This window comes from Palaemon carinicauda, chromosome 8 (genome assembly GCF_036898095.1).
Source record: "Palaemon carinicauda isolate YSFRI2023 chromosome 8, ASM3689809v2, whole genome shotgun sequence".
NCBI classification, from domain to species: Eukaryota; Metazoa; Arthropoda; class Malacostraca; order Decapoda; family Palaemonidae; genus Palaemon; species Palaemon carinicauda.
The window spans coordinates 165971715-165992268 of NC_090732.1; the positions used below are offsets into that span (position 1 = coordinate 165971715).

Genomic DNA, 20554 nt, shown 5'->3' on the forward strand with positions numbered 1-20554 from the left:
ATTATTGTTGAATGAATTAGGCCAGCAAGCATAATTAACGAATTCCTAACATCTGTTTAAATATTCATAAAGTTATAGGATAGTATTTCTTTTTATAACAACATCTGTGGCTATTTTTATGTCTTGTGCATATTTATCACAACTAGCGGTACAATTAGTATCATTAAATAATTAACACAAAATTGTTTCCTCTTGTCTTGAGGCTTTCTCAATTGTAAGAGAATTATCTTACATACTCCATATTGGATATACACTGGCCTGAAGCCTTGTCATACGCTCACCTATCTCACCTATATTTATATTTTCTCTTAGCTATGGTTCTAGGGAATTAGTTCTTCGAAAATAGATCAGATAATATTGAACAATTAAAATGCAAGTGCCATGTCTTATTGTATTTGAATTCATAAGTACATCCTTTTGGTTAATTGCAACAGTATTGTTGGCTATTCGGTTTAGGCATATACGCTGTGTTCTTATATTTGTATTTCTTTTTATGCTTGTAAATTAATTGATCGATTGAGGATTGAAATTTCTGATAATTTGTGATTAAGTCGATTTTAATTTTCATTAATAAATGTTTGTTGATTTTCCGTCAAATAGGAGAGAGTAAAGGACTAGATTTCCTGTAGAAATGCACATCTGCTTCTTCAAAATAAGGATTAGGAATTTTGGTTCTCAAGATTATTAAGTATTGAATGGAAGTGATACATGATTAGAAGTAATTCTGAAAGGTTTTACATTAGAAAATGAAAAGTAAAAGGTAATTTCAGTCAAATGAATGTGTAAAAGAAGTGTTTTACTGATGAGAAGAAAGATAAAAGTGAACTCAGGATGTTAATGTTACTGAATGAAAGTTAATTTTCAAATGTATATGAGTCCCATATATTCACTGTTTGGAGACTTCATTGATTAATTTGACATATGAATTAATTAATAATATATTTCATTTAAAGCGTTGGAGTACAGTTTGTTGAAGAATAATTTCATGCAATACGTTCTGAACATTATGTTATTTGAAAAGAAATATGCCTTATACACTTCACAGTTACATTCTAAATTTGTTTACAAGTATACATCACTTCTTTGAGAGAGAGAGAGAGAGAGAGAGAGAGAGAGAGAGAGAGAGAGAGAGAGAGAGAGAGAGAGAGAGAGAGAGAGCGCACTTATTTTTACCTACAATTTTATATATGTTCTGAATTTTTAAAATTGTCATTAAAGGTATATTTTTGTGGTCGATATCCAGTTGTCACAGAGCTGTAGCCACGATGAGTTCTGAAAAAAATTTAAATATTTTTGCTTTTCTTTAAGTAATGTAGAGTTTTTAAATAGTCAGGATGTATTCTTTAGATATTCTGTTATTTTGTTTTGTATTTTTGTGATTCTGATTATCTAAATGTCCAGAAATGCAATTTGTTTATCCTATATACTTATCATACCAAACTTGAATTACTATAGTGGTCAATTGAAGATTAGTATGTAATTACTGTAATTTTAATTTTTAGTATCCTTAAAGGATAAGCATTTCTGAGCAATTATTATAGGTATGCTTAAAGTGTTGGGTTACAGAAATGCAATATTTGTACCCTATATATTTATCATAACAAACTTGAATTAATGGTCATGTAAAGATTATTAGATTTAATTATGTAATTGATTTTAATTTTTAGTATGCTTGAAGGATAAGGATTTCTGAGCAATTATTATAGCTATGCTTAGAATGTTAGGTTACAATATATAAAGAGTTTGCTTTGTAAGGATAAGGATTTCTGAGCAATTATTATAGCTATGCTTAGAATGTTAGGTTACAATATATAAAGAGTTTGCTTTGTGATTGTAATTAATGTTATTTTACTCTTTTTCAGAGTGACTATCTGTTCGACTGGTGTGACAACGGAATGGGAGTTGACACGCCCATGAGCGGGGGAGTCCCAATCCCCCGAGGTCCCGGGAACAGGGCTTCGCAACACGTTCATAATTTTTCCGGCCTCTCGTCAATGGCTCTACATATGGAGGAGCATAGCTCACTCCCCAACCAACCTTCAAACAACAGTTTAGGTCCTTATTGGGAGAATAACACCGGTATGACTGTTCCCACAAATAATGACAACAGCAGCCTTTCCCCAGTTGGACCAAACTCTCCTTCTCTGTGGACGCAGTCAATGGATCTCGACTTGGACATCAAGTTGGAACCTCTGGATGATCTTCTTGGAGTTGATGATCTCCTTCCAAATCATTCCATTGGTTTAAATTCAACTGATGAAAACAACATACTTGATGATGTGAATTTGGACGACCTTTTGATTCCTGAGAAGTTTTCAAGTTCTGGAATGGATCAGTCTAACTCTCCTTTGACAATGTTGACCGTTCACCCAGATGAAGTTATGGATAACAAAGGTTATTCAACACCTACTGGATCTGGATACATCTTTCCAACAACTATGACGCAACCTGTAAAGCCTGAAAGCTCTTCACTGTATTCTCTCTTAGCATCATCATTCCCTCCCCAGGGAGGAGGGTGGAGAGATCCCCTCCTCACATCGTCCTCTCTTCCTGGACAACAAGTCAACAACCAGTTAGGCAGTATAGAAGAGTGTCCCGGGTCAAATCAACATCAGAATATCCCTCAGCAACAACACAATCAAGCATCTGGCTCAACGTCGGCACTGCAAGAGTTATTGTTACGTTCTCCCACTCCATTGTCTCCTCACAGCGTAGCATCACCACAAGGTGCACCTTCTCCCCAGGAACTACCTATGGGACAATCCGTACCAAGACCAACGTCACTTACGGCTGCTAATCCCCTACTCTCTGCCAGACTTTCATCGTCAGCACCAACTCGCAATTTTTCCTTTGAGCAAGCATGGCAGCGCAGAGAACCACGACAGCACCTGCTATCAACGGGATCGCTTGCAGAAGAATACGGTGGATCAGCTTCATCGCTAAGTACAGGTTTGTGTTTTTAACCTTATCATTAGTTGATACATCATAAGCTTCTCTTGTATTGGGGGCATAGGCTGGTTTTCTTCTGTGTATGCAGTACGTTTAGGTTGATAATTGCTTGAATTTATGTGCTCCTTCATATGCATATGTTTGGTTTCTTCTTTCCATATCCATTATTATAGTATACACGTATTACAAAGATCCAAAGCTAATATACTAGTAATGATTATGTTTTTATTGGTAATCAGTAGACTGTGTACTGTATATCACATAGAAAATGAAGCCATTCATGTACTCTATTTGGTGCAGTATTTTGTCTGAATGATTGTGATGCAATTAGTTTACAAGAGGTGTTTCAATGGTTTTTCCTTCTTTATAAACAAGAGTTGATATTCTTTGTTACTATTCAGAAGTCAGATTTGGCAATTTGATAGTGTTTTATAGTTGAAAACAGTGGTCTGGGTTTATATTTATATATATCATCAATTGTTGCTAGTCCACTGCAGGATAAAGGCCTCAGACATGTCCTTCCACTATCATCTGTATGTGGTCTTTCTGTGTCAGTCTATACTTTACCTACAAATTTTCATAGCTTGTCAATCCATAGTCTTCTCTTCCTTCCCCTCCTTCATTTTCAGTCTCTAGGGACCCATTCTGTTATTCTTAATGTCCATCTATTATCTGCCATTCTCATTATATGTCCTACACATGTTCATTTCTTTTTCTTACATGTTGTTAGAACATTCTCCACTTTAGCTCTCATATCCATGTTGCTCTTTTTTTGTCTCCAAGTATTTCTATACTCCCGTCATTATTCTTTCCATAGCTCTTTGAGTTGTAACTAGCATATGGTTTGAAGGCTTTAGTAATGCTCCAAGTTTCTGATACATAAGTTAATACTGATAGGACCATATGATTAAATACTTTTTTTCTTTTTTTTTTTTAGAGAAAGTGGCATTTTACTTTTCATAATCTCAATTTGTTTACTAAGCTCTCCATCCCATGCTTATCCTTCTTTTAATTTTGGTCTCATGTCCTAGGGAAACACTTACTGTCTGTCCTATCCTAATTATGTTTATTGATTACCAATCTTTATAAGTTAGTCCTTAACCCTTATTTGTTTTTTTTTACATTTTTATTGAACATTATCTTGGCTTTACTCATACTCATTTTCAGTCCTAAGTTTCTGTTTTCTATATTTAAATCTTCTATTATCTTTTGCAATTCCTCCCATGATTCACTAAATAGAACTATGTCATCTGCAAATCTTATGGGCAAAGTTATTTTTTATATCACTATAGTGATATATATATATATATATATATATATATATATATATATATATATATATATATATATATATATATATATATATATATATATATATATATATATATATATACTTCAAAAAGTATCCGACCTTGGTTCATAAAAGGAAAAATAATTCACCAATCAGCTAATTAGTTTTGTGGGAGTTGACAGCACTCTTACTGCACATGTGTGTAAATTTTAAAATCTTTAGTGTGTGGCAGTACCCGCCTGTGAGGGCTAGAGTGCAGACATCCAGCACAAGCTCGTCGGATTTTCATCCTTACACAACATGTCGGAGCGCATCGAGCAGCGCTACTGCATTAAGTTCTGCTACAAGCTTGGTGATACACAAGTGCAAACTATCCGGAAGATTAAGCAAGCCTTTGGCGATAAAGCCATGGGAATAACACAGATAAAGGAGTGGTATAATCGCTTCAAGCATGGACAAACCTCAGTTGAGAGCAAGCCACGGTCAGGCAGGCCATCCACCAGCAGAATTGAAGAATTCATTGAAAATGTTCGTCAAATAGTGGAGGATGACCGTCGTATAACCATCAACGAAATTACAGTACTGAAGAAGTAGGAATAAGCACAGGATCAGAAATGTGGGCGGCGCAAAACTGGCAACTGCACCATGATAATGCATCTGCTCATTCTGCCCACTTGATCCAAGCTTATCTGGACAAAAAAAACACTCCACTTGTTCGGGATCCTCCCTACTCTCCGGATATGGCACCTTGTGACTTCTGGCTGTTCCCTAAACTGAAAACAATCCTGAAAGGTAAGCATTTTGAGTCGAGAGGGGAAATTATTAGAAAAACGACAGCAGAGCTTTACAGCATCCGAATGTCAACATTCCAGAGATGTTACCAGCAGTGGCAGCACCGGTGGGAAAAGTGTTTGCACTCCCAAGGGGAGTACTCTGACGGTGATTGAATAAACAAATTTCAAATGTACAGTTTTTTTCTTTATGGACCAAGGTCGGATACTTTTTGAATGGACCTCGTATATAATATATATTATACATATATGTATGTATATTAACTTAAGGTATATTGCTTTTTACCTAATGTAAGCAGCTATTCTTAAGTTTCAAAGTATTGGTTCCAAAAAATATCAAATTTTGAAATTAGATTAATGTTTGTTTGTCTAAACATATTACCATTATTATTAAATATATATGTATGTCATTTTTAGCCAATTATTTTTTACCTTTGTTACTGTAGTATGTTTCTTAAGCATACCAGAAAATTTTCTATACAATATGTTTTTGTAATTTAATGGATTTGTTTTCTTTTTAACGTGAATATAGGCTCCCTTTTTGGTCTAAGAGTATAAAATGCAGTATCTTAACTTGAACCAATTTAGTATAAGTGTAGTCAGTTCTTTTTAGTGAGGCAGATTTGCACCGACTCGCAGGGGTGCCCTTTTCGCACGGTAAAGTTTCCTGATCGCTGATTGATTGGACAAGATAATTCTAACCAACCAGATAGCAGGAAACGTTTTCCGAGCTAAAAGGGCACCGCTGCGAGTCGGTGCAAATGCTCCTCATTAAAAAGAATTGAGTATAGTTCATTACATTTATCTAAAAGCAATATTTTCCAATTTAACATTATTTTGCCTTTTCACCAGTTGGTGGGATCCTTTCCCCTGCTGCCCATGATTTATCCATCGATGAAGGAATCGATTCGGAGGATGAATCCGATAACGAGCATTATGACTCGGAATCCGATAACGGTAAGTACTGTCGTCTTGTGAGGACATAGCACACTTCATATACTGTATAATAATGTTTTTGTCCAGTCGTTTTAATATGACAAAATTGGGAGTAATTGGTATTTTTCATAACCATACAAACTTGAGTTCTTTTACCAGGAGATTTATCAGCGTAAACACAAGCTCACACTGCTCATTCTCCTTCTAAAAGATTTTTGGGTTGTATTCGTGTCAGTACAAATAAGTACCACTGTGTTACAGTAAACTGCAGTCAAAATAGGTAAAAATTTAAATTGCCATACGTATTTATTGATATATTTTTTTAAAAAGTGGAAAGCAGTCAAACGAGACTAACTAGTAACATGGAGCATGTGTGAGATGTTGCCAGTTTCCTCATATTTCATTCATGAATCTTGCCCTAAGGCAGTGGGTTGCAATCTGTGGGCCAGGGGCTGATTATCAGGTGGGCCGGACAAACAAATAATGTAAAATTTAAAGTTATATAAGAAATATGATAATAAATACAAATAAGATTACAGTATATATTTTCTATTATCCGGACCTATAATTATAATTAAACAGTATATGAAAAAAAAATATGGAAATAAATATATTTTCTTTTCTTATTCTAACTCACTAATTGTTCATGGTATAAATGTACAATTACATGTGACTTATAATGAGTGAAAGTAAAGGGGTGGGGGGGATTTATTTCCTTGGTGTGCAGAAGGCAAGATTGGTACGGTACTTGCACAATACGTGTCTGGATCATGATACAGTACATGGAGTTTATTTCCATGGTGTGCAGAAGGCAAGATTGGTACGGTACTTGCACAATACGTGTCTGGATCATGATACATGGAGTTTATTTCCATGGTGTGCAGAAGGCAAGGTTGGTACGGTACTTGCACAATATGTGTCTGGATCATGATACTTGGAGTTTATTTCCATGGTGTGCAGAAGGCAAGGTTGGTACGGTACTTGCACAATACGTGTCTGGATCATGATACAGGAGTTTATTTCCATGGTGTGCAGAAGGCAAAATTGGTACGGTACTAGCGCAATACGTGTCTGGATCATGATACAAAGAATTTGTTTCCATGGTGTGCAGAAGGCAAAATTGGTACGGTACTAGCGCAATACGTGTCTGGATCATGATAGGAGTTTATTTCCATGGTGTGCAGAAGGCAAGATTGGTACGGTACTTGCGCAATACGTGTCTGGATCATGATACATGGAGTTTATTTCCATGGTGTGCAGAAGGCAAGATTGGTACGGTACTTGCGCAATACGTGTCTGGATCATGATACAAAGAATTTGTTTCCATGGTGTGCAGAAGGCAAGATTGGTATGGTACCAGTGCAATATGTGTCTAGATCAGGATACATAGAATTCACTCCACTGACAATCAGATGACATGGTCACCCTGTTGCTATGCAATGCAAGTTACCAAGGATTTAACCTCTTTCTATGATGCACAATGCCATATGCATCTTATGGTTTTATACTATAATTTCACTAATATGATTTTTCGGAGAAAAAATGAAAATAAATTTCAAAGATTCAATGCACCACCATGTACAGTACCTCGCATCAAGTTGTATCAATTGGTCTACAGTTTTACCTCAAAAGGTCAATTTGAAAGTTTACCTTAATTCAAGGTCACAGATTTGTCACCCCTGGTGGGCACTGTATGCAACCATTGGAAACAACAACCCCAAAGGATAAAGGTTCAACATATATAAGGTGTTGTGCTCGATTTTCAGACTGGTGGCTCTTCTCATCTCTTTCTTAGGGCTGACAAATAATACTCTGCCACGAAAATGCTTGAACACGCCCACCCTCATACTCGCAAACATCTCAAACTTGACTTTTCTTTCGCCACCCTCTCAAGAAGAGATTTCTGGATATGAAAGCATGCTATTGAAGTTTTATTTCCTCCAATTTTGGATAATATAGCAGAAAAGTTGCATATACATATATTTTTCTCTTGTTCCGTTTTATACCTTAAGGACTGTAAGCAAATTGTATTTACATTTTCAGTTAAATAATTAATTTGTTTACCAGAGAAATTGTCATGGAAATTTTCCAACCATTTTTGCATTTTAAATTCAAGAAAATTATACTGTATTAAATTTTAATGCACTAGTTTATTTTTAGATAATCAAAATGGTAATTTAAAGATTCTGATTATATTTGTATATTGTATTGAATTTATGAAAATCTATATTTTCAATTTATGGTAATAACATATAATCAAGTTCCAGTTCTAAGAACTATAACTTTTATTTTGAACTTAACAATTCCTATTCTAAATCGGAATTAGTGAGCCATGGGTATTTAGACATCAAAAGTCAGCCATGACTTCAAAAAGGTTGAAGACCGGTGCCCTAAGATGTAATATTCTGTAAAAGTATAAAATATGTTACCAATCTCCATATCAAATCAGAAAGAGAAAACAGCTTATCAGCAGTGTTCTGCAACACTTATCATGTGATAAATTTTGAAAAGTTTTATCATGTCTATCAATATTTTATTGGAAACGCCCTTGTCTGGCTATCTGCCGGTCTGGGGTTTAAGTCCCACTCACGCTTGACAGTTTCTTGTAGCGTGTGTAAGTTCACCATCCTTGTGAGCTAAGGATGTGAGGTTTGGGATTGCCTATATATCTATCTGCTTAGTCATCAGCAGCCATTGCTTTACCCTCCATGATCTTAACTTGAATAGAAATGGCCTTGAGCTCTGAGTGTATAGATAGTCAGTCTCAAGGGCATTGTCCTGCTGGTGGTAAATACTCTAACCATTTTGATGGTATACAGATAGAAACTAAAGTATGCTGATTTCAAATCTAACGTGGACATACTAATGAAAATAAATGAAATGAGATGGAAAACAATGTCAATTCCTCAAGTGATGGTAGATTGCAGTAAAGCAGACTATGTCTAACCGCTTCCCTGCTTCCAGACAGGTTGTGGGTGAAGTAAATATAATGACCAGATTAAGGGCCCCTTGGGAGATATGACTTGAGTTGGATCATAAGTCCAGAATAAATTTATAAATATAATGACCAGATTAAGGGCCCCTTGGGAGATATGACTTGAGTTGGATCATAAGTCCAGAATAAATTTATAAATATAATGACCAGATTAAGGGCCCCTTGGGAGATATGACTTGAGTTGGATCATAAGTCCAGAATAAATTTATAAATATAATGACCAGGTTAAGGGCCCCTTGGGAGATATGACTTGAGTTGGATCATAAGTCCAGAATAAATTTATAAATATAATGACCAGGTTAAGGGCCCCTTGGGAGATATGACTTGAGTTGGATTATAAGTCCAGAATAAATTTATAAATATAATGACCAGGTTAAGGGCCCCTTGGGAGATATGACTTGAGTTGGATTATAAGTCCAGAATAAATTTATAAATATAATGACCAGATTAAGGGCCCCTTGGGAGATATGACTTGAGTTGGATCATAAGTCCAGAATAAATTTATAAATATAATGACCAGGTTAAGGGCCCCTTGGGAGATTTGACTTGAGTTGGATTATAAGTCCAGAATAAGTTTGGCAACTCTAAATGACAGCCATATTTCTACTTAATTTAGTTTGACCATAGTATACCTTAGGAAGTTATCGTCAGCTGTTTTTTTTTCTCATCTTGCAATTATTTACATAGCAGGTAATTTTTATTATTTGTTTTAATAATTGTCTAAACTTAGAATTTTTATATCAGATTCCGTTGTGAGCGAAGACACCGGAAGTGTGTGCGGTTCTCTTGGCAAGAAGGAAAGGTATTTCTGGCAGTATAATGTACAAGCAAAGGGACCGAAAGGTCATCGCGTCAGCATCAACCAACAGGAGAAAGACCCTCACAATCTTCCTTCAGTCATGGACCCCGTGTTTTCGCCCCTGTGTTCTATACAAGGCATAAAACACAGGTAAGACAATTCTTCCTTAAGTTCTATGTTTTACTTCCTTATTTCTTTTACTCATTGGGCTATTTTTCCCTGTTGTAACCCTTGTTTTTATAGCATCCTGCTTTTCCAACTATGATTGTAGCTTAGCTAGTATTGATGATGACAATAATAATAATAATACTGTCTACAAGTCATAAAACACAGATATACTGATATATTTTGAAGGGTCATAAATTAATGCTTTTCAATAAACTGAATGAAATTAAGTAATTTAATCTACGGTATTTGTTGTAAATTAAATATTTTTGTCATGTGATAATATCAGGAATGCATGTCCTGTTATTAATTGATAATCCTGCCTTCCTAGTAACCAATAATGTTAAATAGATAATTTACTAAGACCAATCAGTTACATTTCTAGATTGTTATAAGCTCACCGTGATGATATTTAAAATGAATCGATTAGATTTAAAATCAGGGAAAAGAATAGTTAAAGAAGTTGAACAATACCGTAGAATAAAGAAATCAAAAGGGAATGAGGAAAAGTAAAAATCGAAGGAGCCATACGGAAGGTCCCTAAGAGTTATTGCAATGAACTCTTGCTCCAAAATGCACCACCTTATGCGCGCCGATTTCAAAATAATATGTGAATATTGTGATTTTTCAGGAATGTTCCCAAGTGAAACAGAATTGCGATTTGTAATACGCAGACATGTTTAAAAGGATCATTATATTGGTGCTTTTAGATAGTCATTCAAAATGTCTGAAATGACTGTCTACAGTGTCTAGATATATATAAATGCTGTCATCACAGTAGGATTAAAGGGCTGCCAACATATGGCTGTAACAAATCTCCTTCCCTAAAACTTATCGCCACTGGTCTCAAAATGTTTGATCGAAAGTAAGCATGTGGCAGTTGATTAAAAGAGGGATTGTATGAGGGCCCCCCGTTTCTCTTTTTTTTTCTTCTATTAAAAGGTTGTCAAGTTAGTACTTCCACGTAATAGTTTTTCTATTCAGAGGTCAGTATGGAAATACTGTAATAGATTTCCTATTAAAAATCTTTATTTTTTACTAATACTATTGTTATTCATATTATTTGTGTTTCTTCTATTACAGTGGAAAAGCCAGAAGAGGAGATGGTAATGATCTTACACCAAATCCCCGCAAGTTGGTCAGCATTGGCAGAGAACTGGATAAACTTAATAAGGTACGATGAAGATTTGTATCGTCACTTATAGAAAATTTCTTCATGGTTATTGGATTTTTTTTTAAATGGAAAGGTTTGTACAATCCACAATGCTATGTACTTATGAAAATTGGAGTAACGGAATTGTTTCAAGGAATTTTACCTCGTAGTTATATTAGTATCATCAAAGCTACTGGCTTCCTGACCAAATAAAAAGAAGAAAGAAATATCTCATTCTTCCACTCCCCTATAATGCCTAGTCATACTGATAGATGTTGCAGTGGGAGGAACATCAACAATGTGTATAGTTATTCAAAGAACTTCATGCCAGCCTCTTGAGCTCAAACTAATTTAGTACTGTGCAGTATTTTGAAAGCGTTGCAGTTGAAAATACCCCCCCCCCCCTATTATGTTATCTATCAGGAGAATTGAGTATCGTGAGAAGGAGAAGGAGAGAGAGAAATGTTTTCTGTTCTTTTTTATTTAGAGGTCTGAAAGCCAGTAGCTTCAATGATATTATCAATGGAACTACAGTACGAGGTAAATATTGAAATAATAGGTTTTACTATCAAAATTCTTATACTGATTCAAGAATATTTCAAAAGTTTACTACTACACAGTTAATATAAAAGTGTTATTAATACAATATTTGTTTTTTTCTTTTTTATAGACAATTAATGACATGACCCCTGTATCGGAGCTACCTTTCAATGTGAGACCAAAGTCGCGCAAGGAGAAAAATAAGTTGGCATCCAGGTAAGAAGCGTATTTTCTTAATAACTCATTTTCTATACTGTAATGTATTATGGCAGTCATGTTACTGTACATTTATAATGAATAGATAGATAGATAGATAGATATTAGTATTATGACTACAAGGTAAAGGTTCTTTGAGTTGATAGTTATTGAATCCGAAGATTTCTTTCTGGATTTGATGAAACAGTGTGATCATTGTTGTTATTTTTATGAATTTTCAGAGCCTGCCGTTTAAAGAAGAAAGCTCAGCACGAGGCCAACAAGATTAAACTGTACGGCTTGGAACAAGAGCACAAAGGTATGCTGATGTTGCTTGAAGAGGCGCGAGCAGTTCTTCTGAAGAAAGTTGAATGTGGGGCAGCCAGCGCACCAGTCGATCCCATGCAACATCAGGCTGGTCTTGATTCGTCATCTTCTCAGAACCAAGCACAGATTACAGTGGCTTTGGAGAAAATTGTGAAGATGAAGAACAGTAAGTTGTGGATTATAATATTTGGTACTATTTTTTTTTCTTAGAGTACAGTAGCATAGAAGTTAGAATATTCACCAACTGATATATAGTACAGTATGTTAAAGTACAGTACACGGTAAGTGTCATTTGATGTTATTTTTTATTTCTAATTTGTTGCAGAACACAAAATTGCTGGCCATACTACAGAGTTTGTCAACAAGGTGATAGAAAATTGTCAAAATGGTAACTCCACTGGAGGCTTGGAAGAAGTAACGAGGACTTTTGATAATACTAACCTCTCTACCAGTCCTACATCAAATTTCTGTGGAGGTTTCTCACCGCATTAAAGGCATTCACCTGAAGAGAAACACGTCTGTTGAGTTACAGACCAAGGTGCTTCTTGAAATGACATCTCTTTGCATCTGCGTTCAACAAATAGCAGAAGGAAAGATGTGATCATTTTCCCATAAACTTGAAAGTTTATATTTTATCATATTTATCCATGACCCTTCTTAGTTCAGGTGAATCTATCATAAGCTACCATTTGTATGGTCTCCAATGCAATTCATAAGTATAGTTTTATTTAGATGTAGAACATAAAGTAATTCTTACTTTATTGATTTAATATAATACATGAAGAATCATTACCAAATTAAGGTTTCTAAAATTTGGTATGAAATTTTCTTTTGTAGAAATGGTGGAGTAGTTTAAAGGGGGTTCGGTATTACCATACCTCTTGCAGAGATTGTTAGGTTAGGATTAGTATGACCCACGAGAGAAGGTAGGGTTGGCTAAATTCTGTTTATGCTCTCCCACTAAAGATGTAGGCTGTGAATGTCAGAGAAATGTTCGAATAGCTACAATTGTGAATATTGTTATATTTTTAAAAAACGAATCTTTGAATTTAGAGGTCAGTACAGTTAATGATTATCATCTAAAGCATAGTGTTCATAAGTGTGTATGTTCTATCATGCACTTGATTGTTTGCATATACTGTATATTGTACGTATACTTATGTGTCATTTTTTAGTTGAGATAAACATCACTTGAATCTCAGCATATGCCCACCGCTATACATGATATGTTTTGTGTCAAGCTTATACTTCAAGGAAGATTTAGGATAACAGTAGTAGGGAGATTTAGCCATGCATGTCTACGTAATATTTACAATATGCCAATATAGGAATTTTACAAATAAAATAAAGAGTTTCATGTAGGTATACTGTATAGATCAGCCATAATTTTGAATTGTCAATTCCTAAGAGGACAAGCATCTGAATGACATGCAGCCATTGATACATTCAATTAAACTAAAAATAGAGTAGAGCAGTAAAATTTTGAAAAATAATTCAAATGTGATTACTGTAGTTGAAAATCATTAGTACATAATACAATACCCAAATATCAATGAAAGGTAGGAACGTGAAAACATGGAATATAGATATCACAGGAGAAAGGTTAGAATCTGTAGCTCAAACATGGGTAATAGTTTGATTAGTAATGACACTTGTAAGTATATATATCCTAAAAATGTAATTGACTAAAAATGTAATTGACTTTGTAAGTTAGTTACTTTACTACATATTTTAGGCCTCGTTTATTAAATGATCAGTGCATTACTGTGATTCAAGTGTTTATACATACAGTATTAGTACATATATATAAATGTATGTGTGCATCCAGTATATATGCTCCAGATTTTTTTTTAGATATCTTCATCATAACAGTTGCAAATTCATGCAAATTCTTATATGATTTGGAAAGTTATCGTTTTTGGGATTAAAGTAGAAAAGTGAAAGAAATTTCTTCCATTTGGGTAAGTGCAAATGTGTTGTAACAGTCATTGCATGCACATTTCTTATACGAAAAAGAAATCTTTGTATTCTAGTCAGCCCTCTGTATCAAACGTACGTCTGATATGCAAAAGTGTTTAAAGATACAAACTATAGATGATAGAATTTTGAAAACTTAGCAATAGATGGCCTTTTTTTAAATTAATAATAATAAATTTGCACTGTTGGTTATGGTGAAGGGTCAAAAACTTATACACCACAGCTTAACATATGAAATTGTGCATGTTAACACCATGCGTTAGGTGGCTTAATTTACTTTTAGGGTCATAGGCTTGAGGTCACATTACTCCTTACTTATACATAGACTGTTTAGAAATGATTAAATTTGGAAAAGAAGCTAAGAGTTATAATTAGCTGATTTATGTAGAATTTAAGTTATAATATTATTTGTACAGTGCAGTAGTTTTTATGCTTCGTTTTAATACTATTTTATTTGATTCTCGAAATATAACTGAAATTATTTTGAGGTAACTTATGATTTGACCACTGAAAGGAAAGCAAATTTTTAATTTTCACAGTTCTTTCTATATTTGATATCTGGCAAATTATCATTGTTGTTGCAGCTTTGTTGTACTGTTACTGTAAGGACAGTGAGACAAGCGTCACCAAGATCAACTGATACTTTATTCGAATGTGCACGGAAGTATATTACAAGGTGCGGACGGAAAGGTAGGATGACGCTGGCGCCAAATCAGATTGAGGTGCCCGCCAAAATATATGTGTTTTCTTACACTTACAAATATATGAATTATGGGTTAACAGAAACATGTTATGAAATGATACATGTGTCGAAATGTAGCTCTGGTAGAGCGGAATATATATACATGGGAAACCACAGTGTGGCGAAAAGAGAATTCAAATAAATAAGTAGTTTGTCGATTTTCTGGACGACGTAGGGATCGGTGTCCTTACAAGTAATATACTTCCGTGCACATTCGAATAAAGTATCAGTTGATCTTGGTGACGCTTGTCTCACTGTCCTTACATTACCATTAAAAATTACATTTAATATTTTTTTTAGTAACTGTTTGGAAGGTGATCTGTAGCATTCCTTTTGGTTGATTATTATATTTGTAAGTAATCCTAAGGATAAAACGTAGGCTTAATTCGTATTGAATTGAAAAAAGAAATCTGTACTTGTGTGTGTGTTAGTTCTGGCATTGCCATTTTTCCCCAAATACACAATTTTTTATACTGTATATTTTTGTATACTACTGTAATGCATACCAACACTCATTCTAAGACAAGATTGTCTCTATTGAGGAAATGTTTTGAAGAAATTGTTCTTCAGGATGTGGTAGTCAAGTTGTAAATATGTATAACTAAAGGATAGATTAAACTGTTTATTAGTAACAGTAACATAGCTTCCATTTGCATTATTCAAGCATTCTGTGTTGTGATTATCGCTTTGTTTGTGTATTTGACAGAGATTATAACTGTAGATGTATTGAAAAGTATCTTGGTGACTCTGGCCAACAAATATTCAAATATGGCAATGAATAATTAGAATTATTCAGGAGATTAAAATTGCTTCATAAAACTTTCAAAGAGGAAAGAACGGAAACTGATGGCAAACTCCACAAAATGTAAACGATTAGAACATAAAAATTGCAGGTCTTATATGTTGAAGTTTTCCTTTAAGGCCTCCTATTCATCCATTATAATTGTTATATAGCCATAATGCTTGTTTTTCTTTATGCAGAGTAAGCTGTGATGTCATCTTCTATGTATTTTTTTAATATTTTGTCTTTCGTTGAACAGAAAATTTAATGTACGCCAAATTGAATCTTAAAAATCATAACCTGACCTGCGATACAGGGTTTTTTGGTTTATGAATCATAATAAGGAAGTGTATATTGGATTTCATTATAATTTACGTTTGTAAATTAACGATTTCTTTTTCACTCATCGGATAACACAAGGGAAATATTGGCAATTCAAACCTAATGCATTATGGATGAGTTTGTGTACCTGATAATGTAGGTTAGAGAGTTACCTGGTGCCTGTCTAGTCGCACTAATTATGTCAGATTTTTATGATATATATATATATATATATATATATATATATATATATATATATATATATATATATATATATATATATATATAGATTATATATATTTATGTATATATATATATATATATATATATATATATATATATATATATATATATATGTATATATAGATTATATATATATATATATATATATATATATATATATATATATATATATATATATATATATATATATATATATGTATATATAGATTATATATATATATATATATATATATATATATATATATATATATATATATATATATATATATATATATATATATATATGTATATATATATATATATATATATATATATATATATATATATATATATATATTTATATGTATATATATATATATATATATATATATATATATATATATATATATATATATATATATATATTATATTGTATATGCACACGGTACATAGTACACATATATATACATATAGTATACAATATACTGTATATGCATGTTGGTTGTAGAGATGCTTTGTGAAATTCTTCATCCAAGTACTTCATTGGTTTAAGTAAATGTAATTTTTGGACATGGTGTACTGTACAGCTCAATAGTTTTTAAGGTAGTGGATTTGCGTATTCATTGTATAGTAGTAAATACTAAAGTTAGATACTCAACTCAGTCATCGACAAAACCCGTGGTATCGAAAAAGAATACTACCGTATATTTTCTTTTGTCGAAGCTTCGTACCCTTGCTGTATTTGCACGTAGTAACGGAAGATTTTATATACTGTACTCTAGCCTCTTCGTTACGAGAGAGGAGCCATTAAGAAAAAAAATTCCAAGCAATCATGTGGTTTTCTGTGAATAAACTATATAGGAAATATCAACAGCTCGAAAAATATTTGAAATGTTGAAGGAAAAATAACTCGATCGTCAGGAAAAACTACCCAATACTAATATACAGATAATAGTAAAGTAAGAAAGTTAACTGTGAACAAGCAGATTACTGAAAATACTGTAGTTGGTTCCTCACCGTTGTTTTTATTGATTCTGTCGTCAGCATAGAGATATATTGAAGGTTGTCTTGTCAATTACAGCTTCTGTAACATTTATATTCCTTTAATTGCATGTTAGGAAAGGGGAAAATGCCGTTCATAAGTCCTCGGCATTGTTATATAAAAAATAGTTAATACAGTAATAGTTGTTCATGTTTAGTTTTTCCTCTGTTTAGAGTTCTTCAAATATTATATATTATGTGATAACATGTTTGGATTTTATTTGGATGTTACTTATGTGCATTAAGCAAAACCATGTTAGATTTTTAAGTGCACAGCATTGTTTGATAATTTTACGACTTGGAAAGCTAATCTTTTTCTCTACAATATTCATATCTGCGCCATAGTTATCAGCAGATGTTCTTGATGTTACATTTTAAAACTTTTGTTTATGATAACGAAAATCTTGGTTTTATTGTTCCCATATATTACTTTAAGGGATAAATATATATGTTTCATAGTTTGTTTCAAATCTAAATATTTGTTTAAAACATTAGTTCTTAACTGTATTTGCTGGAATTATTTGTCCATTTGATTATACTAAACCTATGTACAGCAATTGGTAGGTATTAACTGTAACACTGTTACTTTTTTATGTTGCGTGTAATTTATATACAGTTATTTGGTGGCTTGATAACATCGGAGTATCCCCCCCAGCAGTTTTCACATCCTAATAAAGGAGCAGTTGGTAATGTAACTGTATTAGATATATATTTTAGCCAAAATAAGGTAAAAGGGCATTCTCTCTCTCTCTCTCTCTCTCTCTCTCTCTCTCTCTCTCTCTCTCTCTCTCTCTCTCTCTCTCTCTCTCTCAAGTTTTAATACTGTAATGGTCTCCATTTGTTCAAATGTTTCGTGAAATGTTCTTGACCTTGTTAGGAATCAATTATTATTAATAGGGAGTTTCTTTTGCATTTAGAATGCACCAAGTAGTGTTAACTTTCTTTCTTGACAGAAAGTTTAGTTTACGTTGAATTATTTTTATTATAATCAAATTAGAGATTTATAGTTTGTGTTTCTTTGAGAAACATTTATAATGAATGTTAAGAGGAGTTAATTTAGGAAAGTAGGTGATGGGGATGGTATTCCTCGCATCATTTTGATTTTTAGCAGAGCAGCGGCCAGTTCAGTGTGTTGACGGCCCTGTATCTCACAGAGTTAGAGATATTTACATACATATATATTATATACGTATATATTTACCGTATATCAATTTGACATATCCTTTACTGCATGCCATACAAGGGTTTGTGGTTAATTATGTATCTGTTTGAATGACAGTGTGTACCCACTAACTCGTGGTCATTTCTGACGGATGATTTTCTCGATGAATATTAAAGCTTTGCCATTACATTTGTAGAGCCCTGAATGCTTGTGTGGCTGATGGTCAAAATGTGAAAGTTAACGTTTCACTATTTTCCTGATGTCTTAGAAATTGTGCTGAAGTATTGCTTATTCCGAGTAACATTAACTTGAGTTACTTAGTACTCTACCTGTTGATTTTAGTGTTCATTTTTTTTTTCTTTTATATTTTATTGAATTGAATGAAAATGATCTGGAAGTTTTACAAGATCAGACATAAAAACTACCATTCTATAAAATACATATTTATTTTTCAGCAACCTCAAATGTCTACTACAGATCAATCATCTGTGATATGAATTCAGGTTTAAATATATGTCCATATAAAAATAAAAAAAAAAATAAAAAAAAGACAAAAGGTAAAAAAATTGGAGGAAAATTTTAGGGTGAGTGACCAAAGCCTCATATATATATAGCTTATGATGTTTTCTGAAATGACCACAACCATTTTAACTATTAATAAATTTTTACTGATATTCTTGAACTAAGCTAAGGCAGACACCATTAGAATTGCCACTTCATATTCAATATTGATTGTTCTCTGTATTTGTAGAGACTTCTTTGCTTATCTCTGCGGCAGACCGTATGCTAAAGTGATGTTAGTGCTTTTGTCATGAATCATAGGTGGTCTGAGAATTCAGTTTAGTAAGTGGTAAACTTTTAAGCAAAAAAGTCATGTGGGTTTATATCAATGAACAAGGTATTTTGCCAAGGAAATGCCATGTTAGTTTTCCTGGCTTACTTTGTATATTTGTAGCTGTAATTTGTTAGGCTTTTGCAACTGCAGTGCAGTCATTCTCTCTCTCTCTCTCTCTCTCTCTCTCTCTCTCTCTCTCTCTCTCTCTCTCTCTCTCTCTCTCTCTCTCTCTCTCTCTCTCTCTCTCTCACACACATACAACTGTTACAAGTGTTTATACATAATCATAAAACGGCTGAAAATGGGTAAAGCAAATACAATCATAGCAGAAAGACAGATTGATACAGCCTTATGACATTGTTTTTGCAGTGCACCCACTTATCATACATTATGTATATACACATTTGTGATCATCTGTCACTTGCGATATCTGGCAGGTTTGTTTTGGCCAAGTCAGATGTCTCGGTTCATTCAAGAAGGCTCTGAAGCCTTTGTTTCAACACCATATGAACTTTTAGGCTGAAGTTATATGTATGGTTTTGTCATCAGTCGAATGTTGTATTTTTAACCTCGGTCGTTGGCTCTGTACGATCGGTACCAATGCCAGCCTTGTCGTTTGCGATTCCACAGCAGTGACCTTTGTTGACTAGTTTATACAGTTGTCTCTGTACGATCGGCACCAACATCAGTGTCCTGTTGTTGTTTGTGATTCCACAGCAGTGACCTTTGTTGACTAGTTTATACAGTTGTCTCTGTACGATCGGCACCAACATCAGTGTCCTGTTGTCGTTTGCGATTCCACAGCAGTGACCTTTGTTGACTAGTTTATACAGTTGTCTCTGTACGATCGGCACCAACATCAGTGTCCTGTTGTTGTTTGTGATTCCACAGCAGTGACCTCCGTTAACAGTCTTTGGCTCCGTATGATCGGCACCAACGTCAGTGTCTTGTCGTTGTTGGCGATTCGACAGCCAGTGACTTTTGTTGACTAGTTTATACAGTATCCTTTCAACTTCAGTCCAGTTAAACTCCTCTTTCCTTTTTCTTGGCAGAACTGCACAATGTAACTGTAGTCATTGAAAAGCCGCACAGCTGTTTTGTGTGATCGTTTTTCAACTTTCTTGCATTGCAGTTTATAGGTACAAAGTTGGTGCTGAATGTTTTTTCAGATTTTTTGTGATGCCAAATTTTTTTTTCTGAATTTTGTGAAGCAAAATTTTGTGACTGTACTGAGAGTACTATGAGTCCTGTTGTTCAGTGGCTGCTATTATTGAAAAAAAAAAATGCAGGAAAAAATAAAAGCGTCCCAGGTGACGCGCAAGTAATCTGGTT

At 33.8% G+C, this 20554-nt stretch overlaps 1 protein-coding gene and 1 long non-coding RNA gene across 2 annotated transcripts in view; one reads left to right on the forward strand and one right to left on the reverse strand.

The window, feature by feature from the left end:
• The window catches only part of LOC137646108 (uncharacterized), a 193408-nt gene extending 173431 nt beyond the window's left edge, over positions 1-19977 (reverse strand). Inside the window, exon 1 of the long non-coding RNA XR_011045393.1 lies at positions 19860-19977. This is a non-coding gene — a long non-coding RNA (uncharacterized lncRNA). The remainder of the gene's footprint in view (positions 1-19859) is intronic.
• On the forward strand, positions 1866-13993 carry LOC137646107 (protein CREBRF homolog). Its single transcript, XM_068379305.1, has 7 exons — positions 1866-2949; positions 5884-5988; positions 9707-9911; positions 11010-11100; positions 11750-11835; positions 12057-12307; positions 12467-13993. The coding sequence occupies exons 1-7, from the start codon at positions 1896-1898 to the stop codon at positions 12631-12633; spliced, it is 1959 nt and encodes a 652-aa protein (XP_068235406.1). The 5' UTR covers positions 1866-1895; the 3' UTR covers positions 12634-13993.
• Positions 19978-20554: the final 577 nt, after the last annotated feature.